This window comes from Dermacentor albipictus, chromosome 9 (genome assembly GCF_038994185.2).
Source record: "Dermacentor albipictus isolate Rhodes 1998 colony chromosome 9, USDA_Dalb.pri_finalv2, whole genome shotgun sequence".
In the NCBI taxonomy this organism is placed as follows: domain Eukaryota; kingdom Metazoa; phylum Arthropoda; class Arachnida; order Ixodida; family Ixodidae; genus Dermacentor; species Dermacentor albipictus.
In genome coordinates, this window is record NC_091829.1 from 131,586,741 (window position 1) to 131,608,957 (window position 22,217).

General features: G+C 42.3%; 1 protein-coding gene across 4 annotated transcripts in view; it reads right to left on the bottom strand.

Annotated features, from left to right (window-relative positions):
• LOC139049684 (transcriptional activator Myb-like) overlaps positions 1-22,203 on the bottom strand; it is a 343,827-nt gene extending 321,624 nt beyond the window's left edge. For 2 of the 4 annotated variants that reach the window (XM_070525393.1, XM_070525394.1), the window contains exon 1: positions 21,904-22,202. In XM_070525393.1, the coding sequence (XP_070381494.1) occupies positions 21,904-21,929 (26 nt within the window). In that variant the 5' untranslated portion in view covers positions 21,930-22,202. Of the gene's footprint in view, positions 1-21,903 lie in introns of all 4 variants that reach the window. The other 2 variants (XM_070525392.1, XM_070525391.1) reach the window with 2 other exon arrangements.
• Positions 22,204-22,217: the final 14 nt, after the last annotated feature.

Genomic DNA, 22,217 nt, shown 5'->3' on the forward strand with positions numbered 1-22,217 from the left:
TTTGAGCTAGTGCAAGTTGAGCTGCCCTACGAGAATGCGCAACCCAGATTGTACTAGCAAGTAAAAAGATGCCTACATCACCTGCAAAAAGGGAATTGTTTACAGAATTCCACTCTCTTTATGGAAGACACTACTTTGGTCAGACTAGCAGCTGATTGAATGTGTGTCTGCAAGAGCACAACAAAAAGTCAGTAATATTGCTACAGACGGCCAACGAGCTGCCCATAGTAAAAAATGTTCCAAGCAGCCACCTGGCTGTCTTGTTTTTGATCAGACTATATATCCATTGCAACAGCTCAACTAGAGAAATTGTAAAAGCTACCAAGATTGCATGGGCGGAAGATGATTGCGTCAGTTGGCCCTCAGTGGCTTTATCAAAGAAAGAGCTTGGATTCTTGACAAAGTCTGCACATTGGCGTGTACCTTTGTCTTTTCTGCCGATTTGGGTGGGTGTATATATATGCCCAGAATTTGCAACAAAATCTTTCCTGAAAGTTAGCACTTGTCCTATCTCGACTGGTCCCTCGTCCTTACTGCACTATGTTGCTTCCACTCAAACTACGAACTTTCGCAAGCTATGGACCCGTCCTTTCATTATGTGAAAGACTATACATGTGCCCGTGATGCATGCATTATCGACCACCTGGAAACTTGTCTGATAGATTTTGTTGATACCGATGTTTGCAGTTTGTGGAACCAACTTAAACACATATGCTTCTACTGCATTGAAAACGTTGTACCATTTAAATGTAAGAAGGTGCATAAACATACACTATGGATGACAAGAAGCACCATTCACCTCAAGCATAAAGCGAAAAGATTAAAGAAAAAGCATGCTGATCCCAAACTTATATCCGACACTCTAGATAACCTTGCACATGCGGTGCTTACCTCGAAAGAATACTACTTCAATACGTCACTCCTAAACTTTTTAAAAAATGATTGAAAGAAGCTTTGGAACTATATCATCAAAAAAAGGAAACCCACATCACGGTTTTTGTCAATGGTTCAATTGTATCTGATCAGACCACCATTGCTCAACATTTCAATGACTATTTCCAGTGTATTTTCTGCCCCTAGTGATTCTCTGCCCACCAGAAACATGGACCATGCTGTAAATGTAAACTTCATTTCTTATCCTGGTGTCATTGCTATGTTGCTTGACTCTAAGACTAAAACTTCTTGTGGTCCCAACAATATACCCAACATATTCCTTCGTCGCTTTGCCGAGTCTGTTGCTAAATACTTAGTCATATTTTTTTGTGTCTCTGTTATCAGTGGAATTGCCAGATGACTGGAAGTCAGCTCGAGTTGTGCCTATATTCAAGAAAGGCAACTGTCTATAACCACAAAATTATCGCCCGATCTCTTAACATCTTCATGTTGTAAACTTATCGAACACATAATAGCTCACAAATTACACGAATTCTTAGGAGAAAGCTCAGTTTTATCAAATCATCAACATGGTTTTTGAAAAGGATTTTCTACTACAACACAATTGGTTACTATAGTTCACATCTTTGCAGCTTGTCTAGACACGAACAGTCAAATTGAAGTAATATTCCTAGATTACAGCAAGGCATTCGACAGTTCCACACAATAAACCAATTACTAAGCTTCGGATGATTGGCATACCAGAATTACTCATTTCCTGGATTTCAGCCTATCTGAATAACCGCCACCAATATGTTCAAGTGGGAGATCAACACTCTGGCTGCCTTCCGGTAACTTCTGGCATTCCGCAACGGCGCTAGCACTCGTGCAGCCCAAGGTGGGAAGAATTGTCACTGACTCACAAAAGGCATATAACAGCTACAGAAAGGGGTGGGTGTCTCTTGCGGTACTAGATATTCTCAAGAGTAAATGCGACGTACCTGAAAGGAAAGTTGAGTTGATATGGACACTGGATCACTCTAGACTGGAGGGCAACGACTTGCCCACCAGTTCGCCCGAGAGATGGAACACCGGGTAGAGGAAAGTGAGCCACAGTCCATAATTTGTTATAGGGACATTGCGAACCATTGTACCCGGAAAGGTACGAGAAGGAATGTAATTTCTGCAAGACTCAGTTAAGCACGCTCCAACACGTCAATGGAGTATAGAATTTCGTCAAAGCAATCCCCCCACCTCTTACCTGCCCCACTACCCTACCCATCCCTCATCCACCCATACTGAGCGATGGGAGAATTTGCTAACCAGCCCTGCCTTCGAAGACCAGCTCGTCCTGATCTCCAGAGGCCAGGCGGCTAGGGAAGTATATGGGTCCCATGAAGAGGGAACCACTTCCTTCGACGGCGTCTAAGAAGTTGTCAAGCTCGGCTCAATAAAGTTTCTCTCTCTTATCTCTCCACAGGGGAGCATACTTGGCCCTCTACTTTTTTTACTATATATATTAATGACATTGTCAACGTGGTTAACACCCCAGTTCAAATTCGTCTATTTGCTGATTGTGTTTTGTTTAGAGAAGTTACCTGCATTACTGACCAACACGACCTTAACGCTAACTTAGACAATATGTTGAAATGGTGTTAGCAATGGACAATGCTTCTTAATGCAACTAAGTGTGTCTATATCCCCATAACGTGCAAAGAAGTCCCCTTAGACTACACTTACAAATTGGCCACAGCACCTTTACTGAAAGTAGCCTCCTATAAATGTTTAGGCTTAACATTAACGAGTGATTTATCATGGAACTTGCACATAAATACCATCTGCCCTGCTGCTTTCTGGAAACTATGCCTTCTGCGCCACAAACTCAAGACTGCTCTGCCTAGTGTTAAGCTACTCTCTTACTTTTCCTTAATTAGGCCAAAACTTGAGTATGCTTCCATAGTTTGGGACCCTCACACAAAAATTAACATTAAGAACCTAGAAAGAATTCAAAGAAAAGCAGTATGATTTATTTACAGTATACTTAAGGCTACTGACTCCCCCGCTGCATTGCTAACCGATAACGGCATTGAACTATTAAATTAGAAGAAAGAAAAGTCGGCTAGAGTTTCTTTGAAACTTAATCATAGGCTGGCCTCAGACACCGCAAAATATGTATCCCCTTGATAAGCAGACCTACTCGACACCACTACCCTCATTCTCTAACACCAATCTTCACAAGGATTGACACTTTTCGGTACTCTTTCTTTCCACAAACAACAGATGACTGGAATAAACTAACTCAAGCATACCCCCAGCGCCCGTGAGCTGCATACTATTTGTGTAAATAGCCTTGTTTCGTATATTAAATATAGTTATTGTAATCAAGCTTAAAATTTTATTAATCGTCTACTTTATGACCACCAATTTGTGTGAAAAACTTGTTACACACTTGTTTCATCTTGTTCTTCTGTGTATATAATCTTTCGCATTTTGCTCAGCCTGCTTCGACTTCTTGTCCGCAGTATTGTATAAATAAATTAATTAATTAAACCGAAATTCCGGCTTCCATCATACACTGGTTCTGTAAGCTAATTGGTGTCACTTCTGTGAAAGTGCCTGAATGACTAATGGGTCCAGAGAAACACGCTCTGAAAAATTGGTCAGTGACTCTTTTGATTCCCTAAACTAGGCGCAAATGAAAAACTAAACATTATCGATGTCAATACAAGATAGTTTAGTAACATCTGCTGCTGGGCCAGTTGGTACATGATAGGATATGATTAGATCTTGTGTGACCTCACCTGTGTATGTTCCTGTTTCCATGCCTGAGGGTATATAAGTGAAGCATCGGGGAAAATAAAATCAGTTGCGAGAGTATGCCTGTCAATGTATTTTATTTTGGCTACTGTGTCCGATTTCCTTTTTTTTTTTTTGCCCAAGACCATTTACAAAAGCCAATACAAGAGTCATGCACGAGCTCTAAAAATCGAGCACTTTACAACAAAATAATAAAATTTGGCAGGTATGCAAGATGGTTAGAAGCAGTGGCAACAACGCAAATCGAGCACACACACATGGTGAGAAGCACAAGCGGGCATGTTTGTTGACGTGTATTTTTTTTCTTTTTTTTTGCTATTCAAATTGCATCGTTAGCACGCTAGAGTTGCCTAGCATATTCCCTCGCTAATATACTGTAGTGATTGCATTTTGATGTTGATTATGTTCAATCACACTGCACGTGCAAGTCGAGATGATATCGGTCTGGCATTGCGATGCCCCGTAGAAAAGCATGTTTCTTGTATCGGTTCCTATCAATGACTCTCAAAGATACGTTGTCACCCCGACCAGGTAATCACCCCATTACACCAGCGTTATTCAACGAGGCCGTCGTCGCACCATGCAAGACACAAGAGTCACTCCGAGTGTGAATCAGTGCGAGTGGACGCGACTGGAGGTGAACTTAAGTGAATAGATAAAAAAAAATACGAGTCCTCTTAATCCGCCGACCTATACTAATTTCACATGGCTATTTTCACTTAAGCAAGTCGTGCACGGATAATTGGGGAGTACAGGCACTCGGACTACACGGCTCTTTAAGAAAGCAAGACTAATGCCTGTTTCACATGCTGCGACTGGAACGACGAAAATCGGTGCTGTCGCACGCGTCGCAGAGCGATTTTTAGAGGGCCCATTTCACATGATTGCGATTTTAACAATGCGACTGGTGCGATTCCCAGGGTTGCTTACTGCCAGGTTTCATGGCACACGTTGCACAATTATTTTATTGTAATGAATAAAACGTTTAACTTATAATATTGTTGACTTTTCTTTATTAGGAGCAAATAATATGCTTGTTTTGTAATTTAAAAACGTGTTGAAGTTGACATTTGTTTCGGAGTGCGCGACGGCGGTTTCTGTAGTTCAGTGCGACATCGCGCACGCAAACAACTGTTCGCAGGTTCGCAGGTGGTTCAGCGATTCTTTATTCTATGGTTCAGCGCTGTGTGTTATTTTATCTACCTTCTATGACCGTTTCGTTCTGCCTGCGCTACAACAATATACAAGATGACCTATCGACAAGTTCATATAGCTACCCTCACCGTATATGCAGTATTCGGAATTCGGCTGCCACGAAGTTGTCGTGTCAGCCCAACAAGATCCTCGCGCTACCCGAGCTCGGCGTCAGCTTCTGGAGAAATGATGCGTGTATATTGCCCGTCATTGCGCATATGTGGTGCCTGCTCCTAGCCATATTCTTACGCCAAACGCAACAAGAAGCACCAACCCGAACGCCCGCGTGTGCCCCTGAACGAAGCCTCAAACGATCTGTGTGATTACGACGTGGAATGAAAATTGTGTTGTGAAATTCAACCTTAGCGCTAGCCTGGTTCGTCCATCGCCGCGCTCGCGCTGCGAATGTATATATGGGAGCCCTCTCTAAATATTTCTAAAGGCGCAAAAGCCGACGCATCAAATGTTTCGAGCAGTTACCGTCACTTTTGTAAAAACCTGTACGTTGTAACATAGCATTCTAAAAGACACGCTTCTCGTCCACTTTGTTGTCCCGTGTCTCGCGCTGGTAGTATACTAGGAACTTCTAACAAGAAGACCATATCAATACGCGCTAATCATAACGCAGGATCGTAGGCCCACGGCAGGCGGACTTGCCGTAGAATTTTTCAGCTTTCTGCTCAGCCTCGCACGCCTCTCAAGGTTAGCCTGTTTTGTGGAAATAAATATTATTATATTATTAATGTTATTAGATATTATAGCTTCTTCACTGTAATTTATAGCAATCATCCGGATTTCTTAAGCTAGTCATGCATTTAACCTGTATTAGATCAACATTGTTACGACGTGTTTACGGGAGTCATTTAAAACTAGATTGCTCAGCCAGAGAAAGAACAAATGCAAGCCTCAGTGTTTATTCCAATTTGGTATTCCTAAACAGATTGTATTGGCAGAATTTTATGCCTGCTTGCATTTCCTGCAATTCAATGTTCAGAGCTGGAGAAACTTATTCCTTTTCTTGCTGTCGAAAGGCTGCTTCAATGTCGATAGCAAGCTATAATTATTCATTTCGAAAGTGTTAAGCAATGACTATATGTCTAAGCTTATCAATGCATTTTTGTTCTACGAACACAATTAAGTTTTCTCTCTCCCTCTCATTGACAGCCATGGAGTGAAACTGTTCACTTTCATAAGTATCCGGATGCAAACATTCTGGAGTTTGTCCTGAGCATTTATCTGCATCCTATAGTGTGCATGTTTGTATCAAGTTTTTGTGCTACAATCGCAGTGATCTACACATATTGTTATATTGCAACAAACAAATTTATTTCACTTTGTTTTCAAATCTACAATGTGGCCATGCAGTAACGACTGCATTAATAAGCAAAGAAGAAAACTGCAGATTCAGTGTACGTGTTGGAATCTATGCGAAGTGAAGTTTTTGTCAAGTGGTCAATTAAATACTGTTAAAGTAACTGCGATATATACAATTTGTCTTATTTTCAACAATCCAACATGTCATCTTTTGCAAGGTTTGCTTATGCACCGCATAGGTCACAACCTTAATGTAATGTAATTTTTATGCATTACACTGTTCACAAACCATACCGAAACGCAAATGGCAGTTAATGTAGATGCACGCTGCGAGACATCAATGCAGTGACGTTTGTTGAGCAAGAAATGATGCGAGGTATATGCAGATAAATGAATGACATGTGCTTATATACATATTTATTTATATACCTCGCAGGCTGCAAGGTTGGAGTATTATGCGAGGGGGAATAGAAAAGTAGCTACAGAAGGAAGAAGGGCACAACATAAAAAAAACATCAAAAAAAGCAGTGCCAATACATTGCACCAACTAGTCCGTGTTTTACTGGCACAACATTATACAATACTTAACAAACAATAACAGAAAAAGTTACTGCCCGTGCACTTAACAAACAATAACAGAAAAAGTTACTGCCCGTGCACCCTGTACAGACAGTAAACCAGCAAAGCTGAAATGTGCAGCCCCGGTGTTTATCACTGGGTTAATTTCAATGGTTTATTCAAGTCTTTCTATATTATTGGTTATGTCTGTGTTTCTTAATGAGGTTATGCACATGTTTGGCTTGGGTTTATCACATTGTTTATTTGGAATGCCACACATTGCACTTTGCAAGATCACTATCATGGAAAGTGCAATGAGTGGTTCATTGTGGTATTCCAGCGGGTCCATCAAAGTCTTTCTGAATTATGTTACACACTTGTGTTTTTTAATGCATTAATCATAATGTTTATGACTCAGTTATGCACTGCAGTTACGAAGTGACACACCGGGGCTGCACATTTCATTTAATTAAATACAGGGACACATTTTCGAACCTATTGGGAAGTCGGAGAGAGACTGCTGCACGCGTGCTCTGCTGCTAGAGAGAAACGACGTCACTATCGGTCTAGCCAATGGCCCACCACACCTTTGCTGTGAGATAATAATGACATCATGATCTTGTCTTAACCCCGTCCCCCTCTGTGTCCCTTCCCTGCAATAATACGCAGATAAATGTATGTTTGAAATGCATAAGCATTTCTGTCTACCCAAAAAGAAATGTCGCCGTCCATCATGCAAGACGAATGCAATGGCTCACACCCCCTTAAACAATGGCTCATACCCCTACACTAGGGTTTTTGGGATCGGACCATGAGTGTTTCACCTAGGCATATACAGCTTCACTGTAAAAAGAATGAACACCTTTCTGCTAGAAACCAAGGCAATCATGAGGTGTATTAATATATGAAAGTTTATTGAACATGCCGAGTAAATGCTGTTCGACAAGCAATAAACCGAATTTACACAAAAAGCAGAAGCAAGATCTGATGTGTGTCCATACAGATTCCAACAGGAAACGCATCCATCTCTGAAAGTGTAACAGTGGCCATGCTGACACAAGATTCTCCCAGTGTGTTTGCATCTACAACATCCATAATTTCTCTAGGCAGCCGATCTCCACAGAATGCTAGCTTCTTCCTCTACAATGCACTCTCCACATCTGAGCGTGCATTGTAGAGGAAGAAGCTAGCATTCTGTGCAGATCAGCTGCCTAGAGAAATTACGCAAGCTGTAGATCTAAAAATGCTGGGTTAATCTTATCAGCACAGCCTCCGTTAGAAATGGATGCATTTCCTCTCGGGAAACACACATGAATTTTTGATTCTCCTTTTTGTGCATGTTCAGTCTATTGCTTGTCAGCGAGCATTTACTCGGTGTGTACATTAAACTTTTGGTTGTTAGATCATCTCGGTTTTCTTGTTTGTCCTATGTGTTCTCTGGTGCCATCTGCAGCCAGGCTATTCGTTTTTTTTTTTTTTTTTAGACTGCAACAAGTCACTTTAATGGCCCTCATGATACCTTATAAAATCTTTTATTTGGCCAATGTAGCAAGAATGTACAGTGTGAAGCAGTAAGAACAGGGTATGCTAACTTCTGATTAAAAGGTTTATTGTGAAAATGCAGTGATCTATAAAGGTTACCACAAAGTAGTACAGCAATAAAACCTGATAAAGACTAGTGCTTGATGAAACCAAACATAAAAGCAGGAAAGGGAGAAAATACATATAGATATACAAGTCCAGGGAAAAAAAAACATTGTGATCATCAAGTGTGCATGTGGCTACCTTCCAGGAAACTCATTTTTTTCCCAGTGGCATGGAACTGGAAGAATGTGCTTGCATAAACAAGCTGTCAGTCCGTCTATTGGAATAACAACAAAGTTTCTTGAAAGGTGCTGGCATGCAGGATTGGCAATTGTAATGATTTTTTTTTCCTGCACTTGGAATTTTTCTATATTTTCTTTCTGTAGCATCTTTATTTATGTTTGCCTGTATCAAGCACCAATTTTTATCTATCCTTCAAAGATGTCTTTCTTTTTCTGGGGAAAACTCGGGGAAGGCAGGAGATGGAAATTCAAGACGATGAGCAACATGAGAACAAGGTGAAAGTAGGAGCCAACGTTTTCACACGTGGACCTTGAAGAAGACAAGTCCACTTGTCGAAACGTTGGCTCCTGCTTTCACCTTGTTCTCGTTTTGCTCATCGTCCTTTTTTTTGTGCTAATTTATATAACTCGCCACATTTTTACAAATGAAGCTCAGTTGAAAGTTCGTCCTCATCCATATCTAGTGTCATCCTGTTGATACTGCTTCATGCTATGCACTCTTGCAACATTTGTGTGTGTGTGTGCACACGCGTGGATTTGGATGTGAGATCGGGCCCTTGGGCAGAGGTATCATTCTTCTCCTGTGCAGCCTTATGAATTCATTAACTATACTGCAACAGAAATTCGATGGACAGGAACGAAGTGAACACACCGAGTACTTCTTTCTTGTCTGTTGTCTATCTGTAGCACTTTAGTTAATAATGAATATACACAAACTCATCTAGTTTTCAGTTATTATGTCAGGCTTATAAGCCCGCTTGTTTCCTGAAATATCTGCATGGCTATGTATTCTGTAATTTAATTTCTGGCTATGTGCTTGCAAGTCGCGTGTCAATCTCCTGATTTTCCCGACAATCTTGTGTGATGTGCAGGCCCAGACAGTTTCTGGTGAATCCATGCAGGGTGTAATCTGCACTACAAGTGCTGCTTTGATTGCCTTCAGTTCAGCTTTTCTAGGTGTAGGATGACCTGGAATGATACTCACTTATATGGCGTTTAGTTTTATGTAGTGTCATACTACTGTTACACTGGTATTGCCAGATGAGTGTACTATATGTGCCTTATGTTTGCTTGCATCTTCATGATTAGCAACCTCCTCTGTGTGTTTGGCAGTTGCATATAGTCTCCTGCCCTAATTGTTTGCCCCCATATTCCACGGTATGGGCCTGTTGTGTTTCAAGTTCAGGTACTCCCGACGTTGTGTTTCTGAAGGGAGAGGTAGTCGTCTTTGCATCTCATATGCTAGCTGGCATAGTAACTTGGGACGAGGTTCTGAGCTCTTGAGACAAAGAATTTGTGCTGCAGGCTGCAACTCTACTCCGTCTAGGTGCTTGTTCGTTACTTTCTCATAGAGGTCTTCAAGCATGGTACAGCTGGAAAGACCTGTTATTACTACCCGATGCCTGTATTCGATGAGTTGTCTTTTTTGTGTGCTGCTGGTAATTCGTACCGTGCCATACCTTGGACACAAGCACAGCATCTGCGATTTTCTATAGTATGCACTAGTCCACCCCCATTATTTCGAGATTATTCTTTTCACCAGGTGTGGAAGTTGCGTCCAGGCATTGCATAATTGTTTCACCCACGTGCTGGCTCTGCCGTCACGGGCTTACACTAGCTGAGGATTTGTGGATGTTGACTTGCGGGCATATTTGTCCAGCTATGTGGATCACAATGTGCAATCTTGGGTAGTTCTTGATTCTAGTCTTTCTCTTTTTTTCCGACGTCCATATGAGCTGACTTATCAGAAAGCGAGAGGCCAGACTGGCCAAGAAAGTCTGCAGTGTTGTCGAGGGCTTGTTGCATCATTCTTGATTTCTGTATAAGATAGCTTTCCCATGGACTGTAATACACCATAGGCTGTAGTGTTTCTTGTAGTATGCCCGTGTTGTTGGTGTGTGTGCGCCAAATGTACCTCCAACTCTCACCTGAAATTTTCTGTCTTTCAGAAAGTTGCTGTTTAAGTGCTCTACCAGAAATGTTTTTGCTTATCGTTCCTCTTATTAGAGCAGCATGAGGTACTGCTGTTAAAAGCCTTTTCACTCTCTTCACTCTTTCATAAGCGGTATTACACAATGTCCTGCAATAAAGTTTCTGCTGCTTATGTCCCACTCATATCTGCCAGAAGGGACAACTCTCGAAAAAGGTTTTCTTTGTGCTATGTGTGCGACGTAGTATGAGCATTCATGCCTTTTATACATCTGTAGAACCAGCTTCCTGACAGAGTACTTGCTACACCTGCTCATGCTTATTTGTGCAGTGCTGTTGAACAATACATATCGATGCAATGAATATTTACACACTCGAATTATCACGAAAGATGGTTGGTTTACAATTCTGCCCTTTGCTTTCTATTGGTGTTAGATTTTGCATAAGCATGCCCCCCTATGCAATAGTATTTTGAAGTGTAAGGGTTCAATAAAAGGTGATGAACTAAATCTAAGTGCAAGAGCTTTTTTTCTCACCTACAACTCCCATCGAAATGCGACTTCCATGGCTGGCAAATCAACCCCTCGCCTTGTGTTGGCAGCAGAATGCTATAGCCACAGTGGCAGGTGAACAAATTGAAGAACAATATTTCTGTCTATAATTTTTTTTCTTGCCTGTATGTAAGTAAAGTTTGGAATAAATTTGTCATGGCAAAAAAGCCCAGTTTATGGTCTTTTATTGAATAAGCCACATATTGTGTATAGTTGAAATGCAGAAATTTGTTCTGAAATCCTTGGGTGATATATGTTCTTGCAAGTAGCATGGTATTTCATTACTTATAAAAATAATAATCGCAGCGGATATCGTTATATGGATTTACACACTAATATATGTGATCACAAACTTATTAGAAACTTACTAGAAACATGGAAGGCATGTTTCTGCACACTTGATCCGCTGTGAATGTGCAATAACTGCTTGTACTGGCTGACTTCACTGCACAGTTTTGATTTACTTTTCTTCAGCGTGTCGTTTTATACTGTTTTATCCCCACAAGAACAGGCCGTTTGCCTGCTTTTCGCATTGTTGCACGAGTTCTACATAATTGTGCTGGAGGGTACGTTGTCACTTTGCCTCTATAGCAAGCAATTTAATTAATCTGCTAGCTGTACAGTTGATTACCTTGCAGAGCAAGTGTTCATACAGATGCAGTAAGGATACAAAGTCCGCAACATAGCCTATGTTTATTGGTTTCTGTGCAAGAAAAAAAAAAAATCTCCAGAGAAGAGGTGCTACTTAACGTGCACGTAATATTTTATTCAAGCCACGGATTTAATACTACCGTAGCAAATTCATTACGATAGCCTACACTTTTGCTCTGTCAAATTTAATAAGAGGCAAGATAAGCTTTCAAGATGAATCGGGAAATTCATGCTTGAAAACCGACAAGAAAATGCAACTGAACGGTACCGCGTTCAGCGCAACGTAGAAACTTCGGGTACTTTGCTGTCTTGTCATTTGCCCTTGCCGGGGTTGAAATAATTCAAGCTGCTCCGTAAGCGCGATTTTTGCATGCTACTCAACAAAAGAAAATTGTGACGACCTCGTCGTCTGCTGGGGATCGAACACCTCCTAGGACTGACAACTCGCAAAGGCGCACGAAGCAAACGTGAAAATGCACTTCATTTGCTGTGTAGCGTGTCAACAAACGCATAGCAATAGGAGAATGCAATCTGTACAAGTTTTTTATTCTCCCTTAATTCGCGCACGTACCTAATTCGACGATCCACGTCTCCGCGATTGCACTGCTCGTGCGAGACGCCATCAAAACAAACCGGCGAAATAGCTCCGTTGACAGCTCTCCGCGCAATTTCGACGGAAAATCGCAGCGATCGGTGCGACGGTGCGACTGTAGCCCCGTTTACATGAATGCGACAGTGGCGCATCGCATTTCCAAGCGCATTTGGGAAAGGTGATGCGACGCCGTTTACATGTAGCGCCTTAACTCTCGCGAAAACGTAGCGCCACATGGTGTCGTATAAGTGAAGTGCAACCGACTTCCGGTGCAACTGGTTTCCGGTTGTGGGCCGAGTGCACGTTGGTGGTTGAGTGCCGAGTTTTAGTTTAGCGTACGCAACTTATAGCGTACGCTATACGCTATAGTGTAGCGGACGCGAAGCAGCGCACGTTTTTTGCAGCTTTAGCTGGCCAGCGAGATCTTCGGATCTCGGAGGCCATTAGTCGTCGTTGCGGCTATTTTCCGACTATAGCGATAGGTAGCGTTGACATCTCGAATGTTTCTTTCATTAGGCTTCACCTCGTTCGAAACGAGAAGCGATCTCGAAAACACCACAAGGTTATCCATAATACCCTGTCGTCGAAGCGGCCTGAGACTAAGCGAAAGCCGTTTACACATTCGTTTGCTGCGAACGAAGTGCATTTTACAAAAGCAACGCCAAATTCAATTTGAAGCGGGCAGCCGGGACCGCCGCCATGTTGGTTGGTGATTCCTTCCCATCATTCCTAATGCGACGATCCTGCGTTTACATGCCCCGCGAGAGTCGACTCGCGCCCGTAAATCTACCCTCGCCTGGCGCATTAATGCGATGCGCCTTCCTAGCGCATTACTGCTGTTTACATGAATGTGATGCGCTGGAAATGCGATGCGATGCGACACTGTCGCATTCATGTAAACGCGGCTTGTGCGACCAACCGGTTGGTCGCAGCCGAAAATCGGGGGGTCGGCACTGCGACTGCGATTTTCATCGCAAACGACGGAAATCGCACTTCCGGTGCGACGAAAATCGCATCATGTGAAACAGGCTTAATGCCTGTTTCACATGCTGCGACTGGAACGACGAAAATCGGTGCTGTCGCACGCGTCGCAGAGCGATTTTTAGAGGGCCCATTTCACATGATTGCGATTTTAACAATGCGACTGGTGCGATTCCCAGGGTTGCTTACTGCCAGGTTTCATGGCACACGTTGCACAATTATTTTATTGTAATGAATAAAACGTTTAACTTATAATATTGTTGACTTTTCTTTATTAGGAGCAAATAATATGCTTGTTTTGTAATTTAAAAACGTGTTGAAGTTAACATTTGTTTCGGAGTGCGCGACGGCGGTTTCTGTAGTTCAGTGCGACATCGCGCACGTAAACAATGGTAAACAGCTGTTCGCAGGTGGTTCAGCGATTCTTTATTCTATGGTTCAGCGCTGTGTGTTATTTTATCTACCTTCTATGACCGTTTCGTTCTGCCTGCGCTACAACAATATACAAGATGACCTATCGACAAGTTCATATAGCTACCCTCACCGTATATGCAGTATTCGGAATTCGGCTGCCACGAAGTTGTCGTGTCAGCCCAACAAGATCCTTGCGCTACCCGTGCTCGGCGTCAGCTTCTGGAGAAATGATGCGTGTATATTGCCCGTCATTGCGCATATGTGGTGCCTGCTCCTAGCCATATTCTTACGCCAAACGCAACAAGAAGCACCAACCCGAACGCCCGCGTGTGCCCCTGAACGAAGCCTCAAACGATCTGTGTGATTACGACGTGGAATGAAAATTGTGTTGTGAAATTCAACCTTAGCGCTAGCCTGGTTCGTCCATCGCCGCGCTCGCGCTGCGAATGTATATATGGGAGCCCTCTCTAAATATTTCTAAAGGCGCAAAAGCCGACGCATCAAATGTTTCGAGCAGTTACCGTCACTTTTGTAAAAACCTGTACGTTGTAACATAGCATTCTAAAAGACACGCTTCTCGTCCACTTTGTTGTCCCGTGTCTCGCGCTGGTAGTATACTAGGAACTTCTAACAAGAAGACCATATCAATACGCGCTATTCATAACGCAGGATCGTAGGCCCACGGCAGGCGGACTTGCCGTAGAATTTTTCAGCTTTCTGCTCAGCCTCGCACGCCTCTCAAGGTTAGCCTGTTTTGTGGAAATAAATATTATTATTATATTATTAATGTTATTAGATATTATAGCTTCTTCACTGTAATTTATAGCAATCATCCGGATTTCTTAAGCTAGTCATGCATTTAACCTGTATTAGATCAACATTGTTACGACGTGTTTACGGGAGTCATTTAAAACTAGATTGCTCAGCCAGAGAAAGAACAAATGCAAGCCTCAGTGTTTATTCCAATTTGGTATTCCTAAACAGATTGTATTGGCAGAATTTTATGCCTGCTTGCATTTCCTGCAATTCAATGTTCAGAGCTGGAGAAACTTATTCCTTTTCTTGCTGTCGAAAGGCTGCTTCAATGTCGATAGCAAGCTATAATTATTCATTTCGAAAGTGTTAAGCAATGACTATATGTCTAAGCTTATCAATGCATTTTTGTTCTACGAACACAATTAAGTTTTCTCTCTCCCTCTCATTGACAGCCATGGAGTGAAACTGTTCACTTTCATAAGTATCCGTATGCAAACATTCTGGAGTTTGTCCTGAGCATTTATCTGCATCCTATAGTGTGCATGTATGTATCAAGTTTTTGTGTTACAATCGCAGTGATCTACACATATTGTTATATTGCAACAAACAAATTTATTTCACTTTGTTTTCAAATCTACAATGTGGCCATGCAGTAACGACTGCATTAATAAGCAAAGAAGAAAACTGCAGATTCAGTGTACGTGTTGGAATCTATGCGAAGTGAAGTTTTTGTCAAGTGGTCAATTAAATACTGTTAAAGTAACTGCGATATATACAATTTGTCTTATTTTCAACAATCCAACATGTCATCTTTTGCAAGGTTTGCTTATGCACCGCATAGGTCACAACCTTAATGTAATGTAATTTTTATGCATTACACTGTTCACAAACCATACCGAAACGCAAATGGCAGTTAATGTAGATGCACGCTGCGAGACATCAATGCAGTGACGTTTGTTGAGCAAGAAATGATGCGAGGTATATGCAGATAAATGAATGACATGTGCTTATATACATATTTATTTATATACCTCGCAGGCTGCAAGGTTGGAGTATTATGCGAGGGGGAATAGAAAAGTAGCTACAGAAGGAAGAAGGGCACAACATAAAAAAAAACATCAAAAAAAGCAGTGCCAATACATTGCACCAACTAGTCCGTGTTTTACTGGCACAACATTATACAATACTTAACAAACAATAACAGAAAAAGTTACTGCCCGTGCACCCTGTACAGACAGTAAACCAGCAAAGCTGAAATGTGCAGCCCCGGTGTTTATCACTGGGTTAATTTCAATGGTTTATTCAAGTCTTTCTATATTATTGGTTATGTCTGTGTTTCTTAATGAGGTTATGCACATGTTTGGCTTGGGTTTATCACATTGTTTATTTGGAATGCCACACATTGCACTTTGCAAGATCACTATCATGGAAAGTGCAATGAGTGGTTCATTGTGGTATTCCAGCGGGTCCATCAAAGTCTTTCTGAATTATGTTACACACTTGTGTTTTTTAATGTATTAATCATAATGTTTATGACTCAGTTATGCACTGCAGTTACGAAGTGACACACCGGGGCTGCACATTTCATTTAATTAAATACAGGGACACATTTTCGAACCTATTGGGAAGTCGGAGAGAGACTGCTGCACGCGTGCTCTGCTGCTAGAGAGAAACGACGTCACTATCGGTCTAGCCAATGGCCCACCACACCTTTGCTGTGAGATAATAATGACATCATGATCTTGTCTTAACCCCGTCCCCCTCTGTGTCCCTTCCCTGCAATAATACGCAGATAAATGTATGTTTGAAATGCATAAGCATTTCTGTCTACCCAAAAAGAAATGTCGCCGTCCATCATGCAAGACGAATGCAATGGCTCACACCCCCTTAAACAATGGCTCATATCCCTACACTAGGGTTTTTGGGATCGGACCATGAGTGTTTCGCCTAGGCATATACAGCTTCACTGTAAAAAGAATGAACACCTTTCTGCTAGAAACCAAGGCAATCATGAGGTGTATTAATATATGAAAGTTTATTGAACATGCCGAGTAAATGCTGTTCGACAAGCAATAAACCGAATTTACACAAAAAGCAGAAGCAAGATCTGATGTGTGTCCATACAGATTCCAACAGGAAACGCATCCATCTCTGAAAGTGTAACAGTGGCCATGCTGACACAAGATTCTCCCAGTGTGTTTGCATCTACAACATCCATAATTTCTCTAGGCAGCCGATCTCCACAGAATGCTAGCTTCTTCCTCTACAATGCACTCTCCACATCTGAGCGTGCATTGTAGAGGAAGAAGCTAGCATTCTGTGCAGATCAGCTGCCTAGAGAAATTACGCAAGCTGTAGATCTAAAAATGCTGGGTTAATCCTGTCAGCACGGCCTCCGTTAGAAATGGATGCATTTCCTCTCGGGAAACACACATGAATTTTTGATTCTCCTTTTTGTGCATGTTCAGTCTATTGCTTGTCAGCGAGCATTTACTCGGTGTGTACATTAAACTTTTGGTTGTTAGATCATCTCGGTTTTCTTGTTTGTCCTATGTGTTCTCTGGTGCCATCTGCAGCCAGGCTATTCGTTTTTTTTTTTTTTTAGACTGCAACAAGTCACTTTAATGGCCCTCATGATACCTTATAAAATCTTTTATTTGGCCAATGTAGCAAGAATGTACAGTGTGAAGCAGTAAGAACAGGGTATGCTAACTTCTGATTAAAAGGTTTATTGTGAAAATGCAGTGATCTATAAAGGTTACCACAAAGTAGTACAGCAATAAAACCTGATAAAGACTAGTGCTTGATGAAACCAAACATAAAAGCAGGAAAGGGAGAAAATACATATAGATATACAAGTCCAGGGAAAAAAAAAACATTGTGATCATCAAGTGTGCATGTGGCTACCTTCCAGGAAACTCATTTTTTTCCCAGTGGCATGGAACTGGAAGTATGTGCTTGCATAAACAAGCTGTCAGTCCGTCTGTTGGAATAACAACAAAGTTTCTTGAAAGGTGCTGGCATGCAGGATTGGCAATTGTAATGATTTTTTTTTTCTTGCACTTGGAATTTTTCTATATTTTCTTTCTGTAGCATCTTTATTTATGTTTGCCTGTATCAAGCACCAATTTTTATCTATCCTTCAAAGATGTCTTTCTTTTTCTGGGGAAAACTCGGGGAAGGCAGGAGATGGAAATTCAAGACGATGAGCAACATGAGAACAAGGTGAAAGTAGGAGCCAACGTTTTCACACGTGGACCTTGAAGAAGACAAGTCCACTTGTCGAAACGTTGGCTCCTGCTTTCACCTTGTTCTCGTTTTGCTCATCGTCCTTTTTTTTTGTGCTAATTTATATAACTCGCCACATTTTTACAAATGAACCTCAGTTGAAAGTTCGTCCTCATCCATATCTAGTGTCATCCTGTTGATACTGCTTCATGCTATCCACTCTTGCAACATTTGTGTGTGTGTGTGCACACGCGTGGATTTGGATGTGAGATCGGGCCCTTGGGCAGAGGTATCATTCTTCTCCTGTGCAGCCTTATGAATTCATTAACTATACTGCAACAGAAATTCGATGGACAGGAACGAAGTGAACACACCGAGTACTTCTTTCTTGTCTGTTGTCTATCTGTAGCACTTTAGTTAATAATGAATATACACAAACTCATCTAGTTCTCAGTTATTATGTCAGGCTTATAAGCCCGCTTGTTTCCTGAAATATCTGCATGGCTATGTATTCTGTAATTTAATTTCTGGCTATGTGCTTGCAAGTCGCGTGTCAATCTCCTGATTTTCCTGACAATCTTGTGTGATGTGCAGGCCCAGACAGTTTCTGGTGAATCCATGCAGGGTGTAATCTGCACTACAAGTGCTGCTTTGATTGCCTTCAGTTCAGCTTTTCTAGGTGTAGGATGACCTGGAATGGTACTCACTTATATGGCGTTTAGTTTTATGTAGTGTCATACTACTGTTACACTGGTATTGCCAGATGAGTGTACTATATGTGCCTTATGTTTGCTTGCATTTTCATGATTAGCAACCTCCTCTGTGTGTTTGGCAGTTGCATATAGTCTCCTGCCCTAATTGTTTGCCCCCATATTCCACGGTATGGGCCTGTTGTGTTTCAAGTTCAGGTACTCCCGAGGTTGTGTTTCTGAAGGGAGGGGTAGTCATCTTTGCATCTCGTATGCTAGCTGGCATAGTATCTTGGGACGAGGTTCTGAGCTCTTGAGACAAAGAATTTGTGCTGCAGGCTGCAACTCTACTCCGTCTAGGAGCTTGTTCGTCAGCTCTTTTTCATAGAGGTCATCAAGCATGGTACAGTTGGAAAGACCTGTTATTACTACCCGATGCCTGTATTCGATGAGTTGTCTTTTTTGTGTGCTGCTGGTAATTCATACCGTGCCATACCTTGGACACAAGCACAGCATCTGCGATTTTCTATAGTATGCACTAGTCCACCCCCATTATTTCGAGATTATTCTGTTCACCAGGTGTGGAAGTTGCGTCCAGGCATTGCATAATTGTTTCACCCACGTGCTGGCTCTGCCGTCACGGGCTTACACTAGCTGAGGATTTGTGGATGTTGACTTGCGGGCATATTTGTCCAGCTATGTGGATCACAATGTGCAATCTTGGGTAGTTCTTGATTCTAGTCTTTCTTTTTTTTTCCGACGTCCATATGAGCTGACTTATCAGAAAGCGAGAGGCCAGACTGGCCAAGAAAGTCTGCAGTGTTGTCGAGGGCTTGTTGCATCATTCTTGATTTCTGTATAAGATAGCTTTCCCATGGACTGTAATACACCATAGGCTGTAGTGTTTCTTGTAGTATGCCCGTGTTGTTGGTGTGTGTGCGCCAAATGTACCTCCAACTCTCACCTGAAATTTTCTGTCTTTCAGAAAGTTGCTGTTTAAGTGCTCTACCAGAAATGTTTTTGCTTATCGTTCCTCTTATTAGAGCAGCATGAGGTACTGCTGTTAAAAGCCTTTTCACTCTCTTCACTCTTTCATAAGCAGTATTACACAATGTCCTGCAATAAAGTTTCTGCTGCTTATGTCCCACTCATATCTGCCAGAAGGGACAACTCTCGAAAAAGGTTTTCTTTGTGCTATGTGTGCGACGTAGTATGAGCATTCATGCCTTTTATACATCTGTAGAACCAGCTTCCTGACAGAGTACTTGCTACACCTGCTCATGCTTATTTGTGCAGTGCTGTTGAACAATACATATCGATGCAATGAATATTTACACACTCGAATTATCACGAAAGATGGTTGGTTTACAATTCTGCCCTTTGCTTTCTATTGGTGTTAGATTTTGCATAAGCATGCCCCCCTATGCAATAGTATTTTGAAGTGTAAGGGTTCAATAAAAGGTGATGAACTAAATCTAAGTGCAAGAGCTTTTTTTCTCACCTACAACTCCCATCGAAATGCGACTTCCATGGCTGGCAAATCAACCCCTCGCCTTGTGTTGGCAGCAGAATGCTATAGCCACAGTGGCAGGTGAACAAATTGAAGAACAATATTTCTGTCTATAATTTTTTTTCTTGCCTGTATGTAAGTAAAGTTTGGAATAAATTTGTCATGGCAAAAAAGCCCAGTTTATGGTCTTTTATTGAATAAGCCACATATTGTGTATAGTTGAAATGCAGAAATTTGTTCTGAAATCCTTGGGTGATATATGTTCTTGCAAGTAGCATGGTATTTCATTACTTATAAAAATAATAATCGCAGCGGATATCGTTATATGGATTTACACACTAATATATGTGATCACAAACTTATTAGAAACTTACTAGAAACATGGAAGGCATGTTTCTGCACACTTGATCCGCTGTGAATGTGCAAGAACTGCTTGTACTGGCTGACTTCACTGCACAGTTTTGATTTACTTTTCTTCAGCGTGTCGTTTTATACTGTTTTATCCCCACAAGAACAGGCCGTTTGCCTGCTTTTCGCATTGTTGCACGAGTTCTACATAATTGTGCTGGAGGGTACGTTGTCACTTTGCCTCTATAGCAAGCAATTTAATTAATCTGCTAGCTGTACAGTTGATTACCTTGCAGAGCAAGTGTTCATACAGATGCAGTAAGGATACAAAGTCCGCAACATAGCCTATGTTTATTGGTTTCTGTGCAAGAAAAAAAAAATCTCCAGAGAAGAGGTGCAACTTAGCGTGCATGTAATATTTTATTCAAGCCACGGATTTAATACTACCGTAGCAAATTCATTACGATAGCCTACACTTTTGCTCTGTCAAATTTAATAAGAGGCAAGATAAGCTTTCAAGATGAATCGGGAAATTCATGCTTGAAAACCGACAAGAAAATGCAACTGAACGGTACCGCGTACAGCGCAACGTAGAAACTTCGGGTACTTTGCTGTCTTGTCATTTGCCCTTGCCGAGGTTGAAATAATTCAAGCTGCTCCGTAAGCGCGATTTTTGCATGCTACTCAACAAAAGAAAATTGTGACGACCTCGTCGTCTGCTGGGGATCGAACACCTCCTAGGACTGACAACTCGCAAAGGCGCACGAAGCAAAGGTGAAAATGCACTTCATTTGCTGTGTAGCGTGTCAACAAACGCATAGCAATAGGAGAATGCAATCTGTACAAGTTTTTTATTCTCCCTTAATTCGCGCACGTACCTAATTCGACGATCCACGTCTCCGCGATTGCACTGCTCGTGCGAGACGCCATCAAAACAAACCGGCGAAATAGCTCCGTTGACAGCTCTCCGCGCAATTTCGACGGAAAATCGCAGCGATCGGTGCGACGGTGCGACTGTGCGACCAACCGGTTGGTCGCAGCCGAAAATCGGGGGGTCGGCACTGCGACTGCGATTTTCATCGCAAACGACGGAAATCGCACTTCCGGTGCGACGAAAATCGCATCATGTGAAACAGGCTTAAGACTTTGTGCCAGACCATACACGCGCACTCCCGAGCAGCTCGTTCACGCCAGACAAAGAGCCACTAACGGAGTAATCCAACTTTGGCTGCAGATAAATGTCACTGCAAACTACTATGCCAACTTGAGGCAGTTGTTGCACTTTGAGGGACAGGGCGAACAGATGATCCGCGCTTTGTCCGTTTCCTTCTGGTCGTCTCGCTTTTACGCAGTCACCCATTTTACGGTGATTGCAATCCTATAACCGCTTATCATCACATGTCACATGGCTTCATACCACCTCATGGACAACCAAACATAAGCGGCACCATCGATACAACTGACGTCGCATGCGCGCCATCGCTCGTTCGCGCGTTTCCAAGGCGCCCTCCCCGACAGCTGCCGTGCGCGCGCCCGCTCGAGTAATCGCCGGAAGACAAACCTGCCTCGAGGCACGTGTGACGCTGCACGAAGATCAGCCGCGCTATGGTGCCGAGTGATGAACATCGACGGAGTTTTTTTCTTTCGCAGGAAGGAAAGAGCGGCAGCTCACCTTTGGGCAAAATGTCGTCGGTACATGACTCCCACACGCTCTTTCAGGTGTCCATCGAGAAGCTCGCTTGTTAGCACTGCTGCTAAGTAACGACAGGCGTGCACACACAAGTGTGTCGCGAGTCCGACAGAGATAACACCGATCACCAGTCGCTACGGATGCCGCCACAATTCAGCACAAAAGCATAACGAAGCGCCGTAATGGCGGCGCGCAGCCATCGAATTTGCGCGCCTTCTGTCTGCCCGCCGACGGGTTAGCCGCTCCTGATTGGTGCGTGGTAAAAGTAAGAACCTAATAAACTTGCGCTGTTCTCA